Genomic DNA, 23,461 nt, shown 5'->3' on the forward strand with positions numbered 1-23,461 from the left:
AAATCATGATAGATTTTGGTCCATTAGTGAGAAAATAGTAAACCTAATGTATTTTCCAATAAACAAAACCCACGTTGCCAGTTAGTGCAGACTTAAAATGAAGTCATTACCTCCAGTCCATACTAAATCATTAATACACCATTTTATATCGTATCTTTGTGTTAAACATGAAGATATAAAACTGAGTTCCCATTGTTATTTTTAATATTTTTTTAGGATATTAAGGTTAAAATGCAACATGCAAATAAATATTACAAGGCAGAAACTACCACAATTTCAGAGTTTAAACTGGAATATACAGTCTACAGACAATAGGGTACCAAATTCTGAAGCCATTTAAAAATCATTTGAACTTCTGAGATCTCAGTTCCATTTGACTCTGACAAGACATCACTTCCAGGCTGTTGTATTGTTTTTTGTATTCATGCTCCTAAGCTACAAAGTGTAGGATCAAGCCCCAAGCTGTGGGCCTGTACAGTTTGGAAAAAATTTGAAGAATGGAGGCCTAAATCTCAAACTCTTAGCCATATTACTCACCAGTTTTTAATAGCCTATATTCCCATTAACTGTAATGAATAGCTTGTACTACAATCAACCCAGCTCTTCTCCTCAGTTCAAATTCAAGAGCTTTATAAAATTCAAAACCCAAGAGTTTTAAACACTGCTATGAAAACTACATCTCCTTGCTCTGCTTCTCATGGTACGGGTCTTTGTTTATGAATGGGTGCAGTTTTACAAACACTTGCTGCACTCTCTAAGAAAAATAAATCAGCTCCATTGTTTGCATTTTTGTCATGATCATAGTGTAGCTTGTGTAGGTGTGCATTTGTCAAGCCTTTTGTTAATTACACATATTTAAAACAAGTTTTTCTTAAACTAGAATTAGCCTAGTCATTGTCTATTCTTCAGCACAAGATATTTCCCTCCCAAGCCATTTTCTGTTTCTCTGCTATGTCCAAATAAAAGCATGGAAATGACTATGTGTATTTTTTTAGAAAAATAAAACAGAATAACTGCAGAATATACAAATGAGTCATAGCAAGACACATAGGAATAGCAGCAACATTTTGAAAAATAAACTCATTTTTAGGGAAGCAGCAAATAATTACTTAACCTTCATTGTTTTAGAAATAATGATAGACTGGCATCCACTGCGAAACGCTTCATACTCAGCAAAGCAGCTACTCCCATGCCCAGACAATGCTTAGCTTTCAATATGCTGTCCTCTTACTACAGTAATACACTGTACTGTGTATAGATAAATTCACTGAGCTGGTCCTCCCCCTTTATGCTGATGGAGAGGGAGAAAAATATCTGTAAAATAGGTAAATCTACTGCATGGTGCTTTACCCCCAGGAAAAATCTACCTCAGAGGTGTGCTATATATAAGTTACTTTCAGACTGCCAACTCCTTGCTCCTTCTCTTTTTAAAATGATGCCATGGTGCTTACCATTACACTACTGTGGGTGGGGTTTATTTTACACAGTTAACTGGATCAAGTTACATTCTAAGGGCCAGATTCTGAATTCCATTATACCAATGTCAATCTGGAGTAAAACCTGGTTGTCAGATTTCACTGGGCGTCAAATATGCTATCATTTTGTTTGTTAGTTATGCTTGCTTAGAGTGCTGAAGACAATAGACAAAACTATACATGTTATATTGTACTGTAGGTGGCTGGAGGATAACAGTGCCATTTTGTGACAACTTTTGCAGTTTCAAAATTTGTTCTTATTCCACACTGGAATGAAATAAAAGCTTTCAAAAGTTTTCTCCAAACAGAGTCGTGTTGAAATGTATGATTTTAGCCTGAAAAGTCTAGTTTTTTTAATTGGAATTGGTCAGCAGTGATCAGAGAGCCCTGAATCTCAAACCCATCCCAATGGAAATTTCATTATGTTTCAATGAAATCACACATTTAGATTAAATTTCATTCAATCAAAAATGTTTTGACCAGCTGTAGATTTTTGAGCAGTAGCCATTTGATTGGCAGTTCACAAAAGCCATAGGAAGACACAAACCGTGCCCCAGAAGGTTAGACTGATTACGCTTGTCAATGGCTGAACTAGGTCACGGATGATCCAAGTTAATTTCTCTTGTCAGAAGAGACACCAACCAGGATTGGCTTAAAGCAATCCAGGCTTCTAGACACATCATGACATGGGGCACCTCTTTTGACCCTGCCTCTCATTGTGTCCAACTCTACACTATTAAGAGCCAACCCACAAAAGAACCTACCACTAAGCTGCTGAGGAGCCTGCCACCACTCCTCTTTGGGCATAGTGGGGTGCAACAAGATGGCATGGTTTTCCCACTATGAGCAATGGCAGAAACAGCAGCAGAGTCCTCTCCCCCCCCCCCTTAGCAGCATCAGGGGCACCTCCCTTCCCTCACAGAGAGGCACCAGAAATGTCTGTGGAGAGCCCTCCACAGTGTTTACCTCAGATATATCTACTTGTGGGGTGGTGGCGGTTAGGTCCAGCTTCCTCTTCCTCCTCTGGCTGAACACAGAGTCCTCTGCTGGGTTGGTGTTGGTAGTACTCCCCGAAGCCTGGGTCTTGGTGTTAACATCCCAGAGAAGACAGGCCTGGGACAGTTCACATCTTTTTGAGCTATTGTTTCTGGCTGTTTGAATACTCAGACATACGTCTTTGCATCAATTGATCTCTGGTCATGTCTTGAAGCTTCTACAACCAAGAGGGCTAGAAACATACTTTATTAAAATGGAAGACAAGATTCGGATGTAACTCTGACTCCAGAAGCTGGGGCCCTAACCTGTCATGGCTATGCCTTAAGATAGTCTTTTCACTAGCACTCGCCAGTTTGTAGCAGTTGCTGTGCTCTAAAGTTCTTGGCCAAGATTTGCAGTTACCTTAGAAATTCAACCGCCCAGTTGCAATCCAAATTCCTATGGCGATTTTGCAAATATCAGCCCTTGGTTTTATTTCTTTGCTGACTAGCAGTCATTACTTCACTATAACACGGAAGCTTTGGAAATGATCTCTGGTAGTTATTACAAATTTATTCACAGTGAGTTTAACTGGTGAAAATTCACTAACCATGAATATAATTGTGTCACTCAGCATATGATTCATATCAGATTGTGAGACTGGCAGGATAAGACAATATTGATTTGTGATGAATGGGAGCTATTTAAATCATTTAAACAAAATAAAATGCATCCTCCCTCATAAAGTCAGGGTTTTTCATTACATTTGAAGTGGCATTACCAATGGGTAATGCACCAAAGCAAAGGATGTTTCCTGTAATAAATGACAACTATTTTTAAGACATAAGCAGAAGTTGTCAGAAAAAAATTGAGATACAAGTTAGGATTAATTTGCATGACAGCAGTGGTGAGTTTTATGAATAAATATTAAAAAACGCCATTGAACTGGAAAACATTACATGATCAATAGCCCTAAAAAAGGGTGAAGTTCATAGAATCATAAAATCGGCCATACTGGGTCAGACCAAAGGTCTATCTAGCCCAGTATCCTGTCTTCTGACAGTGGACAATGCCAGGTGCCCCAAAGGCAACGAACAGAAAAGGTAATCATCAAGTGATCCTTTCCTGTTGCTCATTCCCAGCTTCTGGCAAACAGAGGCCAAGGACACCATCCCTGCCCATCCTGGCTAATAGCCATTGATGGATCTATCCTCCATAAATTTATCTAGGTTTTTTGTGTGTTTGTTTGTTTTTAACATAGGACTAGAAGGGACCTCAAGAGGTCTTCTAGTCCAGTCCCCTGCACTCAAGACAGTACCATCAGGATTACAGGCAGCTGAGCAGTTTAATTGTCTCTTGGTTTTTATGTAGATTAGCATAGTATATCTATTTTAAATTGCACCAGAACCTCACTAATCTGGCTTGCGTCAACAGAATGAAAAATTGGCACTGTCTCCACCTTCCAGCAAATATTAAACAGCACATTCTGTATGAGTGAGATCCCACGTTCATATAGGTTCTGACCTACAAACCCTAAGTAATCTTGGTTCTTCCTAGCTGAAGGACCAGCACTCTCTCCCTGACCTGCTCCCACAGCAGAGATCATGCTATCCTACCAAGCCGGGGGGCTGCTGGCAGAATGTTTTCTCTGAAAGCCCCCTTCCTTTGGAGCACTCACCTCCACCCTGGTCTGAAACTTGTTGACATTCCAGGCATGCTGCCATTAAGCAGCACTGGAAAGAGATTAATGCAGCTGAGGGTGGGAATTTGGTTTGGGGGAAGAGTGTGATGTGGGAATTTTAATTTATATTGGGTCTACTGAATAGTCAGATGTAGTGGAGTGATGCAGGGGAGGGGAAGAAGGTGGTCATCCACTGCTATTCCGATTGCTTGGCTAAATTTACTTTCTTGTGTTTTTAAATTGACAGCAAAGGTGCACAAAGTTCTGTCTGGATGTTCTTTGAGGTGGAGTTTTGAAATGTAAGTAGAGTATTTGGGCATGCAGGTTATGAATTAAAACAGAGCCCCCTTACTGCAAGTTACATCCTTACGCTAACTCCCTCCGGCAGCATTTATGCACTGCCATTTATATTTCAACATGTAACATCTAGGGTCGCTTTTCAAGAATGCTCTGCATCCATAAGTGGGGCCAAATTTCAAAAGCGCTTAGCCTCCAGCAGTTTCCACTGAGAGAAAATGGGAATTGCAGGGTGAGGAATTTCTTTTAAAATCTGGTTCTTGGTGCACTTAAAGACTTAAAATTTAAATTTAAATATCTTAAGTGTCTGATAAATTCAGCATATGAAGCCTTCTGCAGCCCCCAGACTTAAGTTATCTATCGTTATGCGACTCTTCTGGTCCACATGTCCTCATTTTCTAAGGAGGACTGTCATTTGATCTAAAATAGATGTTTTTAAGCAAAAAAGTAGAATGCACAAAATGACATCAAAAACATACCCGACTGCATCAATGTAAAAAAACACTGGCAAAGACTGTGTGTAGGCAAAATAAATACTTTATTGGTTTAATATTCCTGTTTTTAGAAATCAGCCCTTAGGTGTGTCTTCCAAACATATTTATAAATCTTTCAGATAAGCCTTTTTATAGAATATTGTTATACCTTTAACTATTCTTTGATTGAGACTTTGACACAATATAAACATTTTTAACAGCTGGAAATGACAAAGGCACAAAGGAGAATCCCAGCAACATTCAGACGTTGTGTTACACATCCACTAAACGTCTATCTGACCACACACACAAAACATCCCCCACATTTGAACCCCATTTACTTTCAATTTTATCCATTAGAACAAATACATTTTCATTGGCCTAAGCTACAATACAACCAGTGAGGGGTGATGGTGTGGGGGGTTAATTTACTTTAATCTCCCCATAATACAACCAAGGTCACCCACCCACTCCAAGTCACACATCCCCAATACTTTTCCAAGAGCAGTCTTTTTATTGTATTTTGCTTAATAAAAGACAGAAAAGAACTTCTCTTGATATAACCGAGAAGTAGTGAACACATACAGTGTTTAACATAAGGCACATTTCCAAGGAGTGGGAGGACTAGTAGGGAAGCAAAATAAAATTAAAGTTATCTTCTGCACAAAGATAAAGCTTTCAGTGTAAGAACTTTAAGTAGTTTTAGGTAACCTCATATCATTCTACCACTCTGCTAATAGTAACCTCCCCAACAGTTAACAGAAATTTTTACAACAGAATTTTTTTTCTTTTGAAGTGGCACTAAGTAACAGCAGTGGAAACAAATATTGGTTGTTTCAAGCTCTCAAAGTGAATCAGTTATTGCACAGTAAATACCTCATAGAGGTCAGTGTTTTTTATTTAAAAAAAAGTTAGGCTGAATATGTATGTTATTTATAAATTGGTTAGATCAAGTTTCATGACACACCTCTCCACAAAGAAATAAACTACACACAAATTAACAATAGGGACGTACAAATAAATATTAGGTCTTCCAAAAGGGCCATACTTTTCTTGATGGTTTATGGAAAGTAGTAAACTAAGCAAAGTGTCTAAATCACTAGATATGGACTCAAGAAGAAATAATAAGGAATGCATCATAGAACTAGGCATTGTATACAGTAGCCTATCTCAGCAGCTGTAGTGATCCCAAGTACATAATTTGATGCCTTCACCAGTGTACATCATCCAAGAGCAGAATTCCAGAGCTTTGCTGGTCCACACGCCTACCCTTTGGAGAAAGAAAAGGCAATGAAACATCTACCATTTAAGAGCAAGACTAGATTCATGAAGGAGCATGACACAGTGTTGTCCCTTTAAAACTTGCCAATTGCTTAGATAACTAAACATGTATTTTTATTTAAATAGCCTTGATATTTGCAGTAGTCAAGATATGGTCTATAGTGAATACACAGCTGCATAAGGGAGCACTGTAGACACTGAAGTAAGGATGTTACATATTAAGTAAAACTGGCAGGTTTAAGGGCCATCACTGTCAGGTGGCTGGAGCTTCCAAAGCCATCTAACAGATTTAGGCATACATCTTTCATTAATTTTAATTAAACTTCAACTGAGCTGATGTAGTTTAGGTTTCAGGGGAGAAGAGCAATGTAAGACTTCACTTTCTTGTGGCTGTATAAAAGGCTTTTCTATTTTAACTGTGCAAGAATCCTTAAAAGTGAATCTAACACTTTCAAATACAAATATTCTATATAATGAAAAATTCTTCTGCAGCCAGTTGTTCCGTTTCAGTAAGTTAAATTAATCAATCCAGCAAAATTCATAATAATTACCTGTAGTACCTGTTTCATGGCTGCGTATCTTGCTTTGCATTAGCAGATCTACCTGGGGATGATACAGCTGCTAATAATCCACTTACTATTTCCCGTCTGATTTCACCAACAATAGATTCTTTGATCTAAAAAAAGATTATATAGAGTTATAAGGTCATTAAGTTATACACAACTCCGCAGAGGGTAAAATTGCACAGTACAGTAGACATATTAGATATTAGCTGCATATCCTAGGAGTCATAGTAGCAACTAATGTTTTAAAAAATACAGGTGGAAAAGAGTCTCTATTGCAAAATAAGACTATCTGAATTTCAAGACTCTGAAAAAATCATGGCATTGTAAACTAAGTAACTTTCCAGACTGTTTACATTTATATTTGTTTATATCTAGGGTTACCAGTTTTAGGTTAAAAACTGATAAAATGCTGACCACCTACAATTGGGAGAATAGAATTTTAGCAAAGACGCATTGAAAACACCCTAAATGGAGCAACCTTTACAGTGTGAATAGATCTCTGGATAAGGTCCACAGGACTAACGACACCTCTGTCCCCTATCCCCACTTCAATTTATTAAGCAGTTCATCTAAATGGTGGGTGGGGTTTTGGATAGGACGACGATTTAATAAATCAAGGAAACAAAATTTACAATATTCATGAGGGTTTATTTTTAGCAGAAAAACACCTGCCCACTCACATTACCAGTTTGCCTTTGGAATACTACTTATGCTGGCAAAGGCTATTTCACATAGTTTCTAATAAAATCTGTTAATTAGGCTTACATATAAAAATGTAAAGGTGATTGAATTCTAGTAATATCCTAGTCGGAGATGGGGAGGAGCAGAGAATGAACAGATCACTACAGGCTTCAGTAAAGAAGAAGCAGGAGACAATGATGAGCAGACAAGGTGGCACTACAGCAGTGTATTGCACTGATCTGACATGAAGAAAAAAAAATGATGAGCTACTAGCAAGCCTGGGAGATCTTCACGAGCCAAGGCAGATTTAGATGCTCTTTGCCTTTGTTACACTTAACGGGTTTGATGCATGGCACGAGTATAACATAGGAGAGGACCATCAAATCCAGGTAGAGGAATAAAGGCTATTAGAAATCAAAGGATATCATCTGTCAGTGTCAGTAACATTAACAATATATTCTGTCTCAGAATAAAAGGAGGTTATTTCTTATTTTTTTTAAAATGCAAAGCCACACTACTTCCTGACATGATTAGTAAATCCTAGACTTAAAAAACTGTTCATATTGTACATTGATAAACATTCTTTTCAATGTGGCAGAGAGTTTGTGTGGTTTCATTTTAATGAACATGAGTTAGAAGCCCAGAAAATCCCTAATCCTGATTTTGCCAATAGTTTCTTATGTGTCATGGGCTAGTCTCAGAATCTCTTCATGATCCCCCATCACTAAAGTGGGGGCAACGTTTGCTTAAGCCAACATGCCAGGGGTGTTGTGATGTTTGTCTAACCCTTTCAACGTAAAGCTCACTATTACTATGAAAGGCTCACTATAAAATTCTTCTTCTCTCCCTTAAGGAGTACAGTGTCCTTTTTCCGTGCATGCCAGGGAGATTAAGTGACCAAGTCAGCAAGGCTACCCCAAGACTACTTATCTCTTATTCTTCTTGGCAAATAATTCAAGCCTTGAACCGTTAGTGGCAAAAGCACTGAAACTATAACTTTATTACCATGCAGAAATGCAGGCCCTAAAAATATTATTCAGGAATAGTTTTTCATCGGGATAGTTTGCTGACTTTTGTGCATTCTTAACTGGTAAGACAGAAAAACACTATTCATCGATCAACAAAACATTTACAGAGCAGTGGCACTAATCACCACAAACCTCACAGATATGTGCGCGCGCGCGCACACACACACACACACACACACCAGAATTTGGGGCAGCTGTTAATCTGACAGGCACCCATCTGGTTTTAGAGTTTCTCTTCCTTCAGATAATCAGATGAGCACCAGGTTAAACTTGGAGGGGAAGGCACAGTAGGTAAATAGCTGTTTAGGGCCAGTGAGCAACTAACATGGAGGTTCCCTTGACCATATGGCAGTTACAGCTGTCAGAATAGGACACAGTGCATTCTTAGCCATCTTTCTCCTATAGTAATACGGGTCCCAGAATCCATTCCAAAACATACATTCTGTGCCCTCTCTCCAATAGGGTAAATAAAAATAAAGGCTGATTTCTAAAATAAACTGATAAAGCCTGCCCAAATTAACACAGATAATGGGCTAGGAGGAAGGATGGTCTTGTGGTAAGGAATAGGACTTCTCCTGTTCTATCCTAACTCTGCCACAAGCTTCCTGTGTGACCTTGGCATATCACACTAGTCCTGTGTTTCCCCACTGGGATATAAAACATATTCACCTCCCAGGGGCTACATTTGCTAACATTTGTAAACCACGGAGATCCTCAGCTTAAAGTTCATCAATGTAGTGCTTGAGGATTGCACATCACCACACTTCCCTGATTGTGAGTGATTTCCTAAATTACTCCCGATTATGTCCCTGAAGGACATAAAAATAAAAAAAAAGCAGAAGCACTTGTTAGAAACAACATTTGACGTTCACTGGTAAGACATGGACACCTAACAAAGAGCAACTGCTACTCTTCTGAATCTCCTCTCAGCTTTTCTACCTTAGTTCCAGTCTCTGATCCTGAGGTGTCTCTCCATCCCTCTTTAACTAAATTCCCTCCCAATTACTGACCTTTCACCTTATGACTTTCCTCGACTTCCTGATGTCTGAGTGTCTCACAGTCATTAGCATATTTACCCTGTGAGAAAGGGCAATATTGTCACCATTTTACAGATGGGGAACAGAGGCATGGAGAGACTAAGTGTATGTCTACTCTACGAAATTAGGTCGAATTTTTAGAAGTCGTTTTTTTAGAAATTGTTTTTATACAGTTGATTGTGTGTGTCCCCACAAAAAATGCTCTAAGTGCATTAAGTTGGTGAACTGCATCCACAGCACCGAGGCTAGCATCGACTTCTGGAGCATTGCACTGTGGGTAGAGGTGGGTAATTATCCCACAGTTCCTGAAGTCTCCACTGCCCATTGGAATTCTGGGTTGAGATCCCAATGCCTGATGGGGCAAAAAACAGTGTCGCAGGTGGTTCTGGGTGCATGTCATCAGGCTCCCCTCTCCCTCCCTCCATGAAAGCAATGGCAGACAATCGTTTCACACCTTTTTTCCTGGGTTACCTGAGCAGACGCCATACCATGGCAAGCATGGAGCCCATTCAGCTCATCATCTCCTTGGGTGCTGGCAGACGTGGGACTGCATTGCTACACAGCAGCAGCTCATTGCCTTTTGGCAGCAGATGGTGCATTACGATTGGTAGCCATCGTCGTCGTATTCCTGGGTGCTCTTTTAGCCGACCTCAGTGAGGTCAGCCAGGGGCACCTGGGCAGACATGGGAGTGACTCAGCCAGGTCATTCCCATCTTCTGCCAAGCACCCAGGAGATGATGATGGCTAGCAGTCGTACTGCACTGTCTTCTGGCAAGCAGCCAGGAGATGATGATGGCTAGCAATCATAATGCAACATCTTCTGCTGAGCACCCAGGAGATGACTACGGCTAGCAGTTGTACTGCATCGGCTGCTGCCAGCCTAACATGTAAAAGATAGGTGGAGTGGATCAAAACAAGAAATTGACCCGATTTGTTTTGTGAAATCAGAGGCCTGCTAAACCCAGGGTTTTGAGTTCAATCCTTGAAGGGGCCATTTTGTGTGACAGTTATTTGTGTTTCTCCTTGATGCAAAGCCAGCCCTTTTGTTGATTTTAATTCCCTGTAAGCCATGTCATCAGTAGCCCCTCCCTCTGTCAGAGCAATGGCAGACAATTGTTTTGCACAAAACCAGGCGAGGAGACGACAGCGCGGTCATAGACTTCTCATAAAGTACGGGCTGGGCAACGTGCCCCGGCAATGTGCACATCATGCTGATGAGCTCTTCATGAGCTCTGCAAACTCGCTGGCCAAACAGAAAATGAAATTCAAAAGTTCGCGGCCTTTTCCTGTCTACTTGGCCAGTGCATCTGAGTTGAGAGCGCTGTCCAGAGCGGTCACAATGGAGCACTCTGGGATAGCTCCTGGAGGTCAATACTGTCAAACTGTGTCCACATTATCCTAAATTTGACCCAACTAGGCCGATTTCAGCGCTAATCTCCTCGGCGGAGGTGGAGTAAAGAAATCGATTTAAAGAGCCCTTTAAGCCAAAAAAAAGGGCTTCACTGCGTGGACAGGTCCAGGGTTAAGTTGAGGTAACGCTGCTAAATTTGACCTAAAGTTGTAGTGTAGACCAGTGTAGACAGTGTAGTCGTAGTGTAGACTAAGTGACTTGCCCAGAGTCTGCAGCACAGTGGGGAATTGAATCCAGAACTCCTCAGTCCCTAATCAGTGCCTCAACTATAAGATTAAACTCCATTCACCTTCCTCTTCCCTTCTGCATCAACTTTAATCTCCTGGTCCTCATCTTCAAGGACCTGTAGAACCCTGTTTCAGCTTCCATCAATATTTATTTCCTTCACTGCAACCCAATATTCCTTTTGTATTTATCCCCTATCCCCTTCCACGGGCCCTTCTTCCAGGCTGCCAAGGATGCCATTTCAATCCCAGTGTTTTCAAGCAATCAACCTCTCTTCTTTCAGATCCGCAGGGGTATGTCAACATGGTACACTAACCCCAATCCCTGACTCGGGTCTGGGCCATAGTCCCCTTTCCATCCATAGAGAAATCTGTCTGATTTGGGTCAGCCAGCATTTAGCACCCGTGTCCTAGGATCCTGCCAGGGAGGTGAGTCATTTATAAAGCATTAATTCCCCCTCACCTCAAAAAGCAACCACCACCATGGTGCTGCACAGTTAACAATGAATTTCTTGCTGGTGTGAAAGTGCCAGACTGACCACCCTGGCATACTGAAGTCCTCTATTTATCTACAGAAGATGTAGAATATGAATAGAAGCTTCCCTTCACTGCCCTGTAACCTGTCCTGGAAGAACATCCTTTAAAGACTGAAAGGCTTAGTCTCCACGCCAGGTAATCTCTTGGTGCCTCTTCTGAGACTACTCACTAGTGCCAACAGTAGTGGCAGTTTTATATGATATAATATGCAAGCATGTAGGGACAGAATCAGACAGGCTATAGCACAAAATGAGTTACATAAGTTATGAAGGACATGAATGGCAATAAGAAGATACTCTATAAATTCATTAGGAATAAAAGAAAGATGAAGGAAAGTGTAGGTCCCTCCTAGCCTTGCATTTCTATGATTCTAAGTACTGAGGTAACTATATTTGTCTCTCACAAGCCACTGAAGAGCCAAAAGGTTGCAACATTTTTTGGTCACTACCAAACTGAGCTCGATTTGAACAGGAGACACAGAAGGAAAAGAATCCATCTCACATAATCAGTCAATTCCCTGAGCCAGCTAATGTACTAATACTCCATTCATTCAAACAGGGTGCTTACAGGATGTCCAACTTCATTAAAGTACAATTTCATTAAAATTCTTCCACACCAGGGTACGGTCAAATAATCATCATCCTCAAAACCAGATTCTTTAATTTTGTTAAACAACATGCAGAATAATAAAGGACCCAGTTGCACTTCTTGCAATGCTGTGAACTAAGAGACAAGAAGTAAGCACTGTATGTGATATTTCAATGGAGGCAAGAGTGTACTTTCATCAAACAAGACGAGCAGTGTTCAGTCCTTTGACATTTATTATTGCTGAATTCCCTTCTGTGGGAGTGAGTTCATTTACTCTGAGAGCTAGCAGTTAAAGGGTTGTGGGTTTTTTTAACCAGTAAATAGTTATTGGTCAAAGCTCCCATGCACCACAGTCCACCCAAGCATATTCTGAAGCACTACATACTTTCTCCTTCCCCAGCATGAGATCATGTGGCTATACAGAAGGGAAGGCATTACTTAATATGCAATGGGCTTTAGAATTTGTGAAGGCATATATCAAGAATGCATACTAATAGATTTCCTTTCCTTCTCCAACAAAAAAAGAATTCCAGTGCTAACAATGGAATTACACAAGCATAACACGCTTCAGTTTGTGGTAATTTTAATACTTATGAAATAGAAAGATTCTTATGAATAGTATTCAGTAGCATTTGCAGACTCTGCAAAAAACTTCCAGACACCCCTATGCCAATTCACCTAAATCCTGACCTTCAAAAAACAGTTCCTGTTTTGGGCCTGAATCTCTCCTGAGTAGGCTGCTAGAAAAGTTAAACTGTGTGGCAACTTTGTTGTGTGTTCAAACATCACCTGTGGAGTGAGTCCAGGTCAACTAAGTCAACATATTTGAATCCCAGTCTCTGGGGCTAAAAGCCTATTGCACTGATTGTACAGAAGCCTCAGAAAACGCAGACAAATGCCATGAATCTCTCTTCAGAGTGTACATCTTTTTTTATTTGCTATCACCTAAAAGGTTTAAAGAGAAACTTTCACACTGAAGTAAAATTTGAAAAGAACATTTCCTGAAATAACAGCATACTTTGACTCCATTTTTCTCTGTTCCCTGGGATACTCTTACATACTGTTTGAATTATAACTTTCTCCTTCCTCTATCAGCTTCTTCTTCGGCAACATCTGGCAATGATATCATAATCCCACATATGACATTACAGTCTGTTGCCAAAAGAACCATAGAGATGTCACAAATGCAACATTTAGGGCTTCTTTGGAAGACTAATGCAGAACGGTAAAATGGGCTGCAAGAGAGAGATCTCTTGAGCATGTCATGAAATGGCCTCAGCACATAGCACAAGTAGCAAGAGGCTCTTCCAAAGGGATTAAAAGGAAACAGATTAGAGAACAGGAGAACTTGGGATGTCTTGGTCTACCTGGTCCTGTCACCTGAATCAAGTAGGCAATTTCCAGAACTTCTCTCATCTTTCCTTGAGCGACTCTACTGATCGCCATTAAAAGAAAAAAACAAACCATTTACCACACAGTCACTTCAGTTACTTTCTATTCTATGTAGAGGGGCAAATGGTGGAATCTCAACGCCCCCTAGTGCAATGGCAGGTAGCGAATGTCTACTTAGTGGTGATCACAGAAACAATGATGCACTCACTCCAGGCATGTGTGCCTCACTAACAGCCACGTTGGGAAACCTTTACTCACATTGCATAGGGTCACACTTTACAAATAGTCCCAGTTACTTCAGTGGAGCTACTCATGGTGTAAGGTACTATTTAAGGTAAGCGAGGGTATTGAAAGCTGGACCCGTCTGTTTGACCACCCTGCCAAGTGTTTTCCATAATAGCCAAGCTAGATGTATCCTGTTGTAACATTAGTACGTCAATCAGTTTTAACATTGGTGTCCAGTCATTGTACTGCAGTTTTCTCTCTTTTCTTTGTCTAGTTAGGCAGTTACCCAGATCTAAACAGACTAAATTCCTTCAGTCTCTTCTCGGACTAGAGGTCATGCTCTCAAGAACTCGTATCATATTATTTACCATTCTGTGCTCCATTTTACAGTGTAAGCATTCTTGCTTATCTAAGTTTAATGGCACAGAAAAATTCTGGGTGTTTGAAAACTTCAAGGATTTTTTATTTTCATTGTTTAATTTTTCTACCAGAGCACAAAGTTTCAGTGCTTTCATGGAGTTCAGTGCTTTTGTGGAGAACTGAGGGAGCTCAGAACTTTGCAGTGTTAGATCACTTTACATCTTCAAAGCACTGTGCAAATATTAAATATCCTTCACCCCACCACTGTGAAGCAGGCAAGTAAATAATATTCCCACTTTACAGGTGGAGAAACAGACAGAGAGGTGGGGTCACACTGCAATCCAAGCTATGCTACTAGACTTTGGGAGGGAGTAGGGAGGGTAAAGGAGCATGAGGCCCCCCTTATTCCTACTTATATAGGCTATCTGCACTGTGGGTGGCAACACAGAGGAAGGAGGATGGTGGAAGGCAATTTCCCTAGGGCTGCTACTTTTCCTTCCACACAGGCAAATGGAGCTAAACTGCCCTGCCTGAGGAAGTAATTTGTACAACTGTACTATGTATAGAGCTGGATCAGACTACTTCCCCACCCCCAACATCCTGAAACAACTGGGGCCCAAGTATTAGACTGAGGCTCAGGGAGTCACAATTTGGTCATGGTGCACTCCTGGCACAGCATAACTGCATGCTGCCCTTTCCCAGGGTTCACAACAAAGCCACAATTGAGCCTTAAGTGACCTGCTGAAGCCAGTGAGTCATTTTCAAAGCTGGGATTAAAACTTTCTGGTTCTCATTCCTATGCTCAGTGCACAGAGCGAAAAGTCCACATTCCCACAGGAGAACTTCCAGGAGAAAAATCTTTGATTTCCTTTTCCCTGGTATTTTGGATGTTATGAAGTTTAAATTATCATAGCCAGTTGCATGCAATTAAGAAAATGTGTCACTGTCCTATTTTAAAACCAAACCTGCAGAAGAAGAATGTGGCAACCAACCTCCTTTTCTTTCACAGACAGCAGATAACGGGTCCAAATACATGCACGCAGATAGGGATCACTATAATGGTTCAGAAGAGCTGGAGTCATTTCTGTTCTGACCATGGCTCACTCCAGTCACACTTCTAGAATCAGCAATGATTTGGGTGGAGGGGCAGGGAAAGAGGTGGAGTAGAGTAATCTCCTTAAAATTTACTGTTGAGACCTTTTGGATACAATGTTTCATCAATAAATTAACCCCAAATAGCCCTTACTGCCAGATGAACTTCAGAGAGAAACACCTTCCAGAATAATTTTAGTTTGAAGTCTGATATGCTTTCAATGCTACCAAGCAGAGGCACTGGAGGGCTCTTCCCTACCATCCTCATGGTACTAATAGTCATCCTTCATGTGCTGTTAACTGTTTTGCTGAGATATAACAAACAATTATGGTTCAAACCATTGATGGCTGACAGCAGGTCCACTGCTGCAGGCTCCAGTGAGTTTGCAGGGAAGGCGGGGGGAGAGGATCCTGCTTCCCTGTGTCAAAGAGTTCAGTGTAGTACAACTACAACCTCAACTAAGCCACATTTTAAAAACCTAGGATCCCAGTAGACTGACCATCTTTACTCACCTCCCGTATGACTTGCTGCAGCTCCTCGTTCTCCACACTTCTGTGAACGTCATCAACTGAAGGCACAAGAGGGACTTTTTCAAGTTTTTGTTCCACCTCTGATTTGGAGTCTCCAAACTCCTCAGAGCACTCAGCTTGGTGCTCAATGCCTGCTCTTGCCGGCGGGGTCGGTGTTAAGGCAACAGATGCTCGGTATAACCTCTTGCTTTGAGTCTTGGATTTTCCAGTCAGCTCAGATGAGTTTACAGCAGCTTTTCTACTTGTGTGACTGGAGCACACTGAAGAAGAATCTGAGTTTCCATGAGAGAACATTGACTCTGATCCCTCTGCTGGAAGAGTTTCCAAACCAAACTCTCCCAGTCCCAACTCTGACTTCAGAAACGACTGCTCTCGAATAAGTTCAGAGACCTAGGAGTGCAGAGAAACCAGTTTATTTCCCCTTGTATTTTCTATAATGACTTAAGATGACAACAACTAGAAAAATGGTACTCAGTGGTGCTTTGCCTGTGCACCTCACAGACAAAGCCGATTCACACTGTTCTGCAGAACCACGTAAGTCATGTGCAGACAGGACTCTCCCTATTTTTCTTATGTATTCAATCACTTAGTCACTCCATGATATGTATATGCTTTGCCTTTGTGACTGCAACCAAGGATCATAAGGAATAATCTTTTATTAAAAGCCAAATTAAATAAAAATGACTGTAGTGCTGCAAACCACTGACTTTTGTAAAAATGGAGGCACCCAGTTAAAGCTGATGAAAACTATTCCTAAGTCTTGAATTGTTTCTCTCCCTAGTAAAGCAATTGAAAGATGCCTATGTTTCTGCAAATTCTGGACAGCTTTTTTTATGAAGTCTGTTATAGTTCTCTTTGTCTAAATCTAAATAAATTTATGACAAAAAGGTACTTATCCAAGGCTCCTGGAACTGCAAATAACTGATCAGAACTGAGAAGTACCACAACCACCTCACCACTTACCAGAAATAGCCAACCAGTCTCAAGCAACACCTGCCCTCCATACATTTCTCCTAAAACGTAAGCTAGATCAGGCAAATACTTACGGACATGGGTTTTTTTGATCACGTGAGCAGTGCCACTGTTTTCAACAGGGCTACTTATGTGGGTAAGTGCTTGTGGGATCAGGCCTCTAACGAATACTAAACCTGTCCTGCCTTTCCTAAGAAAGCCTTTTCTAACAATGTTTAAAACAAAATTACTTACTGGTTCCATTACGTTCAGTGGAGAAAGGCATGATAGATTATCAGTGCTTCTGCTGCTATACATTCCCTGGAATATTAAGCAAAATTAGGATATTGAGGTTTGGTTTTTTAAGCTGTCAAATGTTAAAAAATAATATATTGTGTAGTAGGAAACATTCTGAAGAAGTAAAAACATGGAAATCAGGACACATATAAAGCTCATCAAAGAGGGTCTATTTCAGTCATTTTAAAAGCAGGCCTTTTTCTATGAGAGGTTTTAAAATATATGTATATTTATAATACTCCAAGACTTTAAATTTGGCTTTGGATCACAGAAATCTCAGATTTTCCTGTTCTTCCTGAGCTTCAAAAATTTCTCTGAGACAAGAGTCCTACAGAGGAGGATCTGGCCTGTGTCCCTGCTGCTCCTGCACACAGAACTTCTGTAACAACATTGGCTGGGAGAGATAAGAGAAATGATCAGAGACTATGTCATTCTCATCAGTGCCCAGTGCCATGGTCTGAGATGGAGCAGCAGAAGCAGATATACAAGAGCAGTACTTTGTTGAGATGGTGGTGGAAGAACGAGGTGGGGGGGGGAAAGGAGAGTTTCTCTCCTACTCCACCGACATACACGCGTATGACTCTTCTCTTTCCTAAGGGAATGTTGTGTTACTAGTGTTTCCTTAATTGTTTAGCAGGGGCACATACATAATTTGTAGGATGGTGGCAAAAGAGAAGCAATGAAAGGAAGCAAAGCAGAGACAGAAAAGGGGAAAGAAACCTGAAGAAAGATAGCACAATGAAAAGTAGAGGCAAATTTGGGTTTATGCCCAGTCCTTCATTCACTGGGTGGGCAACACTGGAGGTAGCACATTCGACCTCTTTGAAGTATATGCATCTCCTGTTGCTCTCCACAATGACCTTTGGCTAGCAAAACAAGCAGCATGGATGATCTCCTGAGGGACCAGCTCCAGGCCCTAGGGTTGCAGTGATGCATGATGGTTAAGGTTGTGGGAGTCTAGGTAGATTTCTTGGGTGGAAATTGAAGAAAACAGGAGAAACAGGAGAAGAATGGCAGAAGCGAAGAGGTGCAAAATCCCAGGGTGGGAGAACAAGATCTGCACAGCCCGGTGTTAATAGTTTAGCCTCAAAGTGGGGGAACACTGTATTTTAGTTTGTTTTTCCTGAGCTTAGACTTCCTATTCACATTTGAAAGACCCCCTGACAGAAAACAAAGTGTCACTTCTGAACTAAATTAAAAACTCATCTCCAAGATTCAGCAGATTATTTTCCCAACTAGTTAAGACTTTGGTTGGAGACTATCCAAGCTGGTGTTTTCTGCACTGTAAGGGAGACCTTGTGTCTTACTTCAGTATGCAATTAAAGTAAACAAGCTGCTAAGATATCTGAATACTTATTGCAGAGCAACACGCACTGTAAGTGTCTGAGGTCTGTAAGGTGAAGACATATGTAAAGTTCTAAGCTGTTCCTCCAGAGCAAGCAGACGTTCCTCTAACTGCATTTCTAGCTCCTGTAGCTCCATGCGGACCGATTTTCTCAAACTCTGGAGTTGATCAGCTTCATATCTATATGCAAGTAAATTATAAAGAACAACAGCATTTTGTTAGCAAAGAGCCATAATCCATCACATCCTATGAAGCACCGTGGCAGCAAGAACAATAAAATCCATGGTGTACCTCAGGACTGAATGATGCTCCTTCACAAGAAACCTGCTGCCACCTGAGCATTACTGAAGGGGAAGGGAGCAAAAGGTCAACTCCATCTCTTTTTAAGAAGGTGGCGTAGGGTGGAGGGGATTAGTTCAAAGAGAAAACTTATGTCAGTGGCTGTCTTTAAAAGAAAAGGGGGTTGGTTGCCACATTCCTTTTCTGCATAACAGGGAACGTGTTCCACAAGTTTAAAATTAAATTCAATATAGTCAAGCATATGGAGTTTAGAGATTTTTATACATTTTTTTAATGGATTCATTTTAAAATTTAGAAAATCAACAGCAACATCATGATCAAAATTTATTTCTCCTGCCTGGTTCTCTCTTCACAAGCAATGATAGCAACAGGGTCAAGAGGCCATTATCAACAGGCAAACTGTTCGTGAATTTAATTAGTTTTGAATTAGGCAAGTCAAGAGCTGCTTTAAATGTAAGAAGTAGATTAGCAATATTTAACACTGTTCCAGATCATCTGGATGAAGCTCTTCCTGAAATTCAAGGTCAGGACAGTTAAACATAGCCAAAATAATGAGTGCCATTTTTAAACTGCACGTGGGAGCTGGGGGCTGAAAGAACATCTGAACACTTTGCAATTTATTTATTTCTGTATAAAGGGGGGAGAGAAAAAGATCTAAACCAAAAACATTTGAACTAAAAAAGTTAAAAGTGGCATTTGATAAAAGCTCATTAAAACCCACAACTATCAAAAATATGCAGGGGAGTGAGATAAGGGTTCTGGTAACTGGTGCAAAAGGTAGACCAGAAAAACAAGAAAAGAAGAATTACAGGCATGGGGATGGGGAGACAATAACCAAAATGTGAGAGAAAATTCAGGCCTTGTCCTGCTCAATGGCAAGTCAATGAGCAAATTGCCTTTAACGTCAGTGGGAACAGGAGCATGCCTCTTATCATATAATAATTTTTGTTGGCCCAAATAAGTTTAGATATGTGCTTATTTTCTCCTTTTTTTAAAAAACAAACAAACCCATATACAATTATATTTACCTTTCTTCTTCACTCATGTGCTGATAAACTGTTGTTTGCTGACGTAACATAGTCAATTCCAAATCCATCATTTGTGTCCTAAACAAGTTTAGACTCCGCCTCACTACTTGTAGTTCCTGGAAAGTATTCTAGAAAGGTATGAACAAGAAGGTGTCAAACAGAATTTTGTTTATAGACCCTGATCCTACAGTTGGATCCACATAAGTGGACCTCCACCTGCATGCAGAGCTCCCTCCACTGACTTTCACATAAAGGCCCACCCATAGGTTACATGACTGGAGTCACAGGATGAAGTAGTTTAGACTCAGAAAAGCAGCCAGTTTAAAAAACTTCTGAAAGATTTGGGCGTAACTTTTAGTGTCTGACCCTGCAGATACTCACTCCCATGAATAACTTTCAACATGTTAGTTCCACTCACTTCAATAAGACTACTCATATTTAAAAAATTACATACGTGAGTGTTTGTGAGATTGGGACCTTATCTGAAAACTGTTATGTCCCCTCTCAGTCTTCTCTTCTCCAGACTAAACAAACCCACTTTTTTCAATCTTCCGTCATAGGTCATGTTTGCTAGACCTTTAATGATTTTTGTTGCTCTTCTCTGGATTTTCTCCAATTTGTACACATCTTCCTGAAACTTGGTGCCCAGAACTGGACACAATACTCCAGTTGAGGCCTAATCAAAGCCGTGCAGGGGGGAAGAATTACTTCTTGTGTCTTGCTTACAATACTCCTGCTAAAACGTCCCAGAATGTTGTTTGCTTTTTTTGCAACAGTGTTACACTGTTAACTTATATTTAGCTTGTGATCCATATGATCCCCAGATCTCTTTCCGCAGTACTCCTTCCTAGGCAGCCATTTCCCATTTTGTATGTGTGCAACTGACTGTTCCTTCCTAAGTGGAGTATTTGCATTTGTCCTTATTGAATTTCATCCCGTTTACTTCAAACCATTTCTCCAGTTTGTCCAGATCATTTTGAATTTTAATCCTATCCTTGAAGGCATTTGCAACCTCTCTCAGCTTGGAATTATCCACAAACTTTATGGCATTATTTAAATCATTGATTAAGATATTGAACAGAACCAGAGCAAGGACCAATGACTACAGGACCCCACCCGATAGCCCCCTCCAGCTTGATTGTGAACCACTAAAAACTTCCCTCTGGGAATGATTTTCCAACCAGCTTATAGTAGTCCCAGCTAGACTGTATTTCACTACTTTGTTTATAAGGTCATGCAAGACAGTATCAAAAGCCTTGCTAAAGTCAAGATATACCACATCTGTTACTTCCCCACTATCCACAAGGCTTGTTACCCTGTCAAAGAAAGTTATTAAGTTGGTTTGACACAATATGTTCTCGACATATCCATGCTGATTGTTACTTATCACCTTATTATCTTCTAGGTGTCTGCAAACTGATTGCTTAATTATTTGCTTGATTATCTTTCCAGGTTCTGAAGCTGAGCTGACTAGTCTATAACTACCCAGGGTTGTCCTTATTTGCCTTTTGACAGACTAGCACTGTATTTGTCCTTTTCCAGTCCTCTGGACTTTCATCCATCTTCCATAATTTTTATAGATAATCGCTAATGGCTCAGATATTTCTTCACTCAGCTCCTTGAGTATTCTAGGATGTATTTCATCAGGCCCTGGTGCCTTGTGTCTGTAAAGTACACAGCACATTCAAAGGTACTAATGAAATATTACTAGTTACTAATAAAAACAAATGTACTGTTCCTTACTTCATACAGAGGTAGAATGGATGATCTGTGAGTACTGTAGGAGCCAACAGCAAGATCGTGTCCTCTCATCGCAGGGTACTAAAAAAACAAAACAAAACCAAACCACTGTAACTGAAAATGCCAATAAGACCATTTTACAAATCAGTCCTCATGCATTCAGACACTACGGTGACGGGCAGCAGTACAGAATCCTAAAAGAGACGGTCAGCTGTGCTGAGTTTGATAAGGAAACTAAAACATGCAGCACCAGTCAAACAACAATGCCTTTGTGGCAATATGTGCTCCAAAATTGATATAATTATTATGAAGGGGGGGGTTGATGTGAGGAGGAGCATGCAGAACAGCCTTGAAAGAGAAGGGAGACAGGACATCATTGAAGCATGCTTTCCAGTAGGCTCAGTGCCAGCAAAGCACTGAATTAAAACTTGAGATAGAAAAATAACCATATAGAAGTTATCATGTTGGCTAGAAGAAACAGGAAGGAAGGATATGTTTGGGTCTATACCATTTGTTTAACGTCTCTGACATTCTAGTAATTCTGACTACCCTGCTAATGCAACATAAAAATGGAATACAAGCAATCACCACCTGTAGGGGTCCTAAAAGGATTTGTATAAGCAAACAAAAACAGGGCACCATTTTCACATTATGATCACATACGCCTTCACTGTGCAGATCTGCCCTTTTTGTATTTTATGTCAACCTGTTTCCTGCATCCAAAGGTCCCTGCCTTCATAATTTTTCAGAAAACTGCTTCTCTTTGTTTTGCTGTATCCAGGAATGGTGCAGCAAGGCAGAATTTGCAAAGTGTTACACATACACACATGCTGCAGTTGAAAACAATTGCAGATAGCTGAAACATTCAAGAAAAATGTGGTTTGTCCAATGTAATTCTGAAAGAGTTCAAAGGGCAACTGATATGCCACAGAAAATCTGAAATACATTGTAAGAAGAGGTTTGCTTAAACATGAGTTTTATAAGGCTTTAGTCCCTCTCTTCCCCACTCTCTGGGAAATTATCTGTTCTTCTTTATCCCTGACCTGAAGCTGCCATCAAGTATTTGGAACTTTTCAGTCATCTTTGCAGCAATTGCTTGTAATATGACAGAGGACAACTTTGTACAAAGAATAAAGAGAAGCACATAAATTATCACGCAAACATCTCCGGTAAGAATACTGGTGGAGTGAAATACAGTAAACAGGATAGAGACTCTGGCCTGGCTGAAAATATGCTTAGTGTGGGATTGGGATGTATGGGTGTCAAGCCCTGTCTACATTAGGATATTTTATAAAAATTATTCCCACCAATGCTCATTTCCAACAGCTGATCTGGTGTTCTCACCAGCAAGAATCCTAAGATGGACAATGTACAGACATGGCTCCAGTGGCTTCTTCTTCACCAAGTTTAGTTAACATGATGGTGAAAAGACTGTAAAGCTTCCATAGCCTTGTCTATACATGCTTCCACTGGAAGGAATTTCCCTGTAAAATTCTCAATCTAGACATGAGGTCACAGTCTGAAAACACTTACTACCAGCACAGTGTCTAGAGTCCTGAGCAGTCCCAGTGGTTTCAAAGTCAGTATAGTCAGCCCTGTGCCAAGACTGGATGCTAAATTTTGACAAGTGGCAAACACCACAAAAGGATCAATAACTTCATCATCATTCATCGATTCCACTGGCACCCACACATGTACTAGGCACTTTCGACAGACAGAACTCCTCATCCCTGTGCCAAAGAGCATACAGACTGAGGTCCTGGACCTGCAACAATGTGCGTACAAGCTGATGCCCTGCCCCACATCAAACCCATCAAAATGAATGGGGGTCCACAAGGGCATAGGAATCCACCCACAAACATCACATGACAGGATTGGGGTCCAACACCCTGATCCTGCAACTGCTCTGATCATGTAGACCCCTATGCCCAGGCAGAGGAGCCTAC

The 23,461-nt window shown here is 40.6% G+C and overlaps 1 protein-coding gene across 7 annotated transcripts in view; it reads right to left on the minus strand.

Moving 5' to 3' along the window:
- Positions 1–4,947: 4,947 nt before the first annotated feature.
- Positions 4,948–23,461, minus strand: part of ITPRID2 (ITPR interacting domain containing 2) — a 60,704-nt gene continuing 42,190 nt past the window's right edge. For 3 of the 7 annotated variants that reach the window (XM_030579816.1, XM_030579810.1, XM_030579817.1), the window contains 7 exons: positions 21,519–21,596; positions 19,776–19,903; positions 18,477–18,627; positions 17,061–17,126; positions 15,837–16,244; positions 6,734–6,858; positions 4,948–6,171 (listed from right to left, as the gene is read on the minus strand). In XM_030579816.1, the coding sequence (XP_030435676.1) occupies positions 6,748–6,858; positions 15,837–16,244; positions 17,061–17,126; positions 18,477–18,627; positions 19,776–19,903; positions 21,519–21,596 (942 nt within the window). In that variant the 3' untranslated portion in view covers positions 4,948–6,171; positions 6,734–6,747. The remainder of the gene's footprint in view (positions 6,172–6,733; positions 6,859–15,836; positions 16,245–17,060; positions 17,127–18,476; positions 18,628–19,775; positions 19,904–21,518; positions 21,597–23,461) is intronic. The other 4 variants (XM_030579813.1, XM_030579812.1, XM_030579811.1 and 1 more) reach the window with 4 other exon arrangements.

This window comes from Gopherus evgoodei, chromosome 11 (genome assembly GCF_007399415.2).
Source record: "Gopherus evgoodei ecotype Sinaloan lineage chromosome 11, rGopEvg1_v1.p, whole genome shotgun sequence".
Classification (NCBI taxonomy): Eukaryota; Metazoa; Chordata; order Testudines; family Testudinidae; genus Gopherus; species Gopherus evgoodei.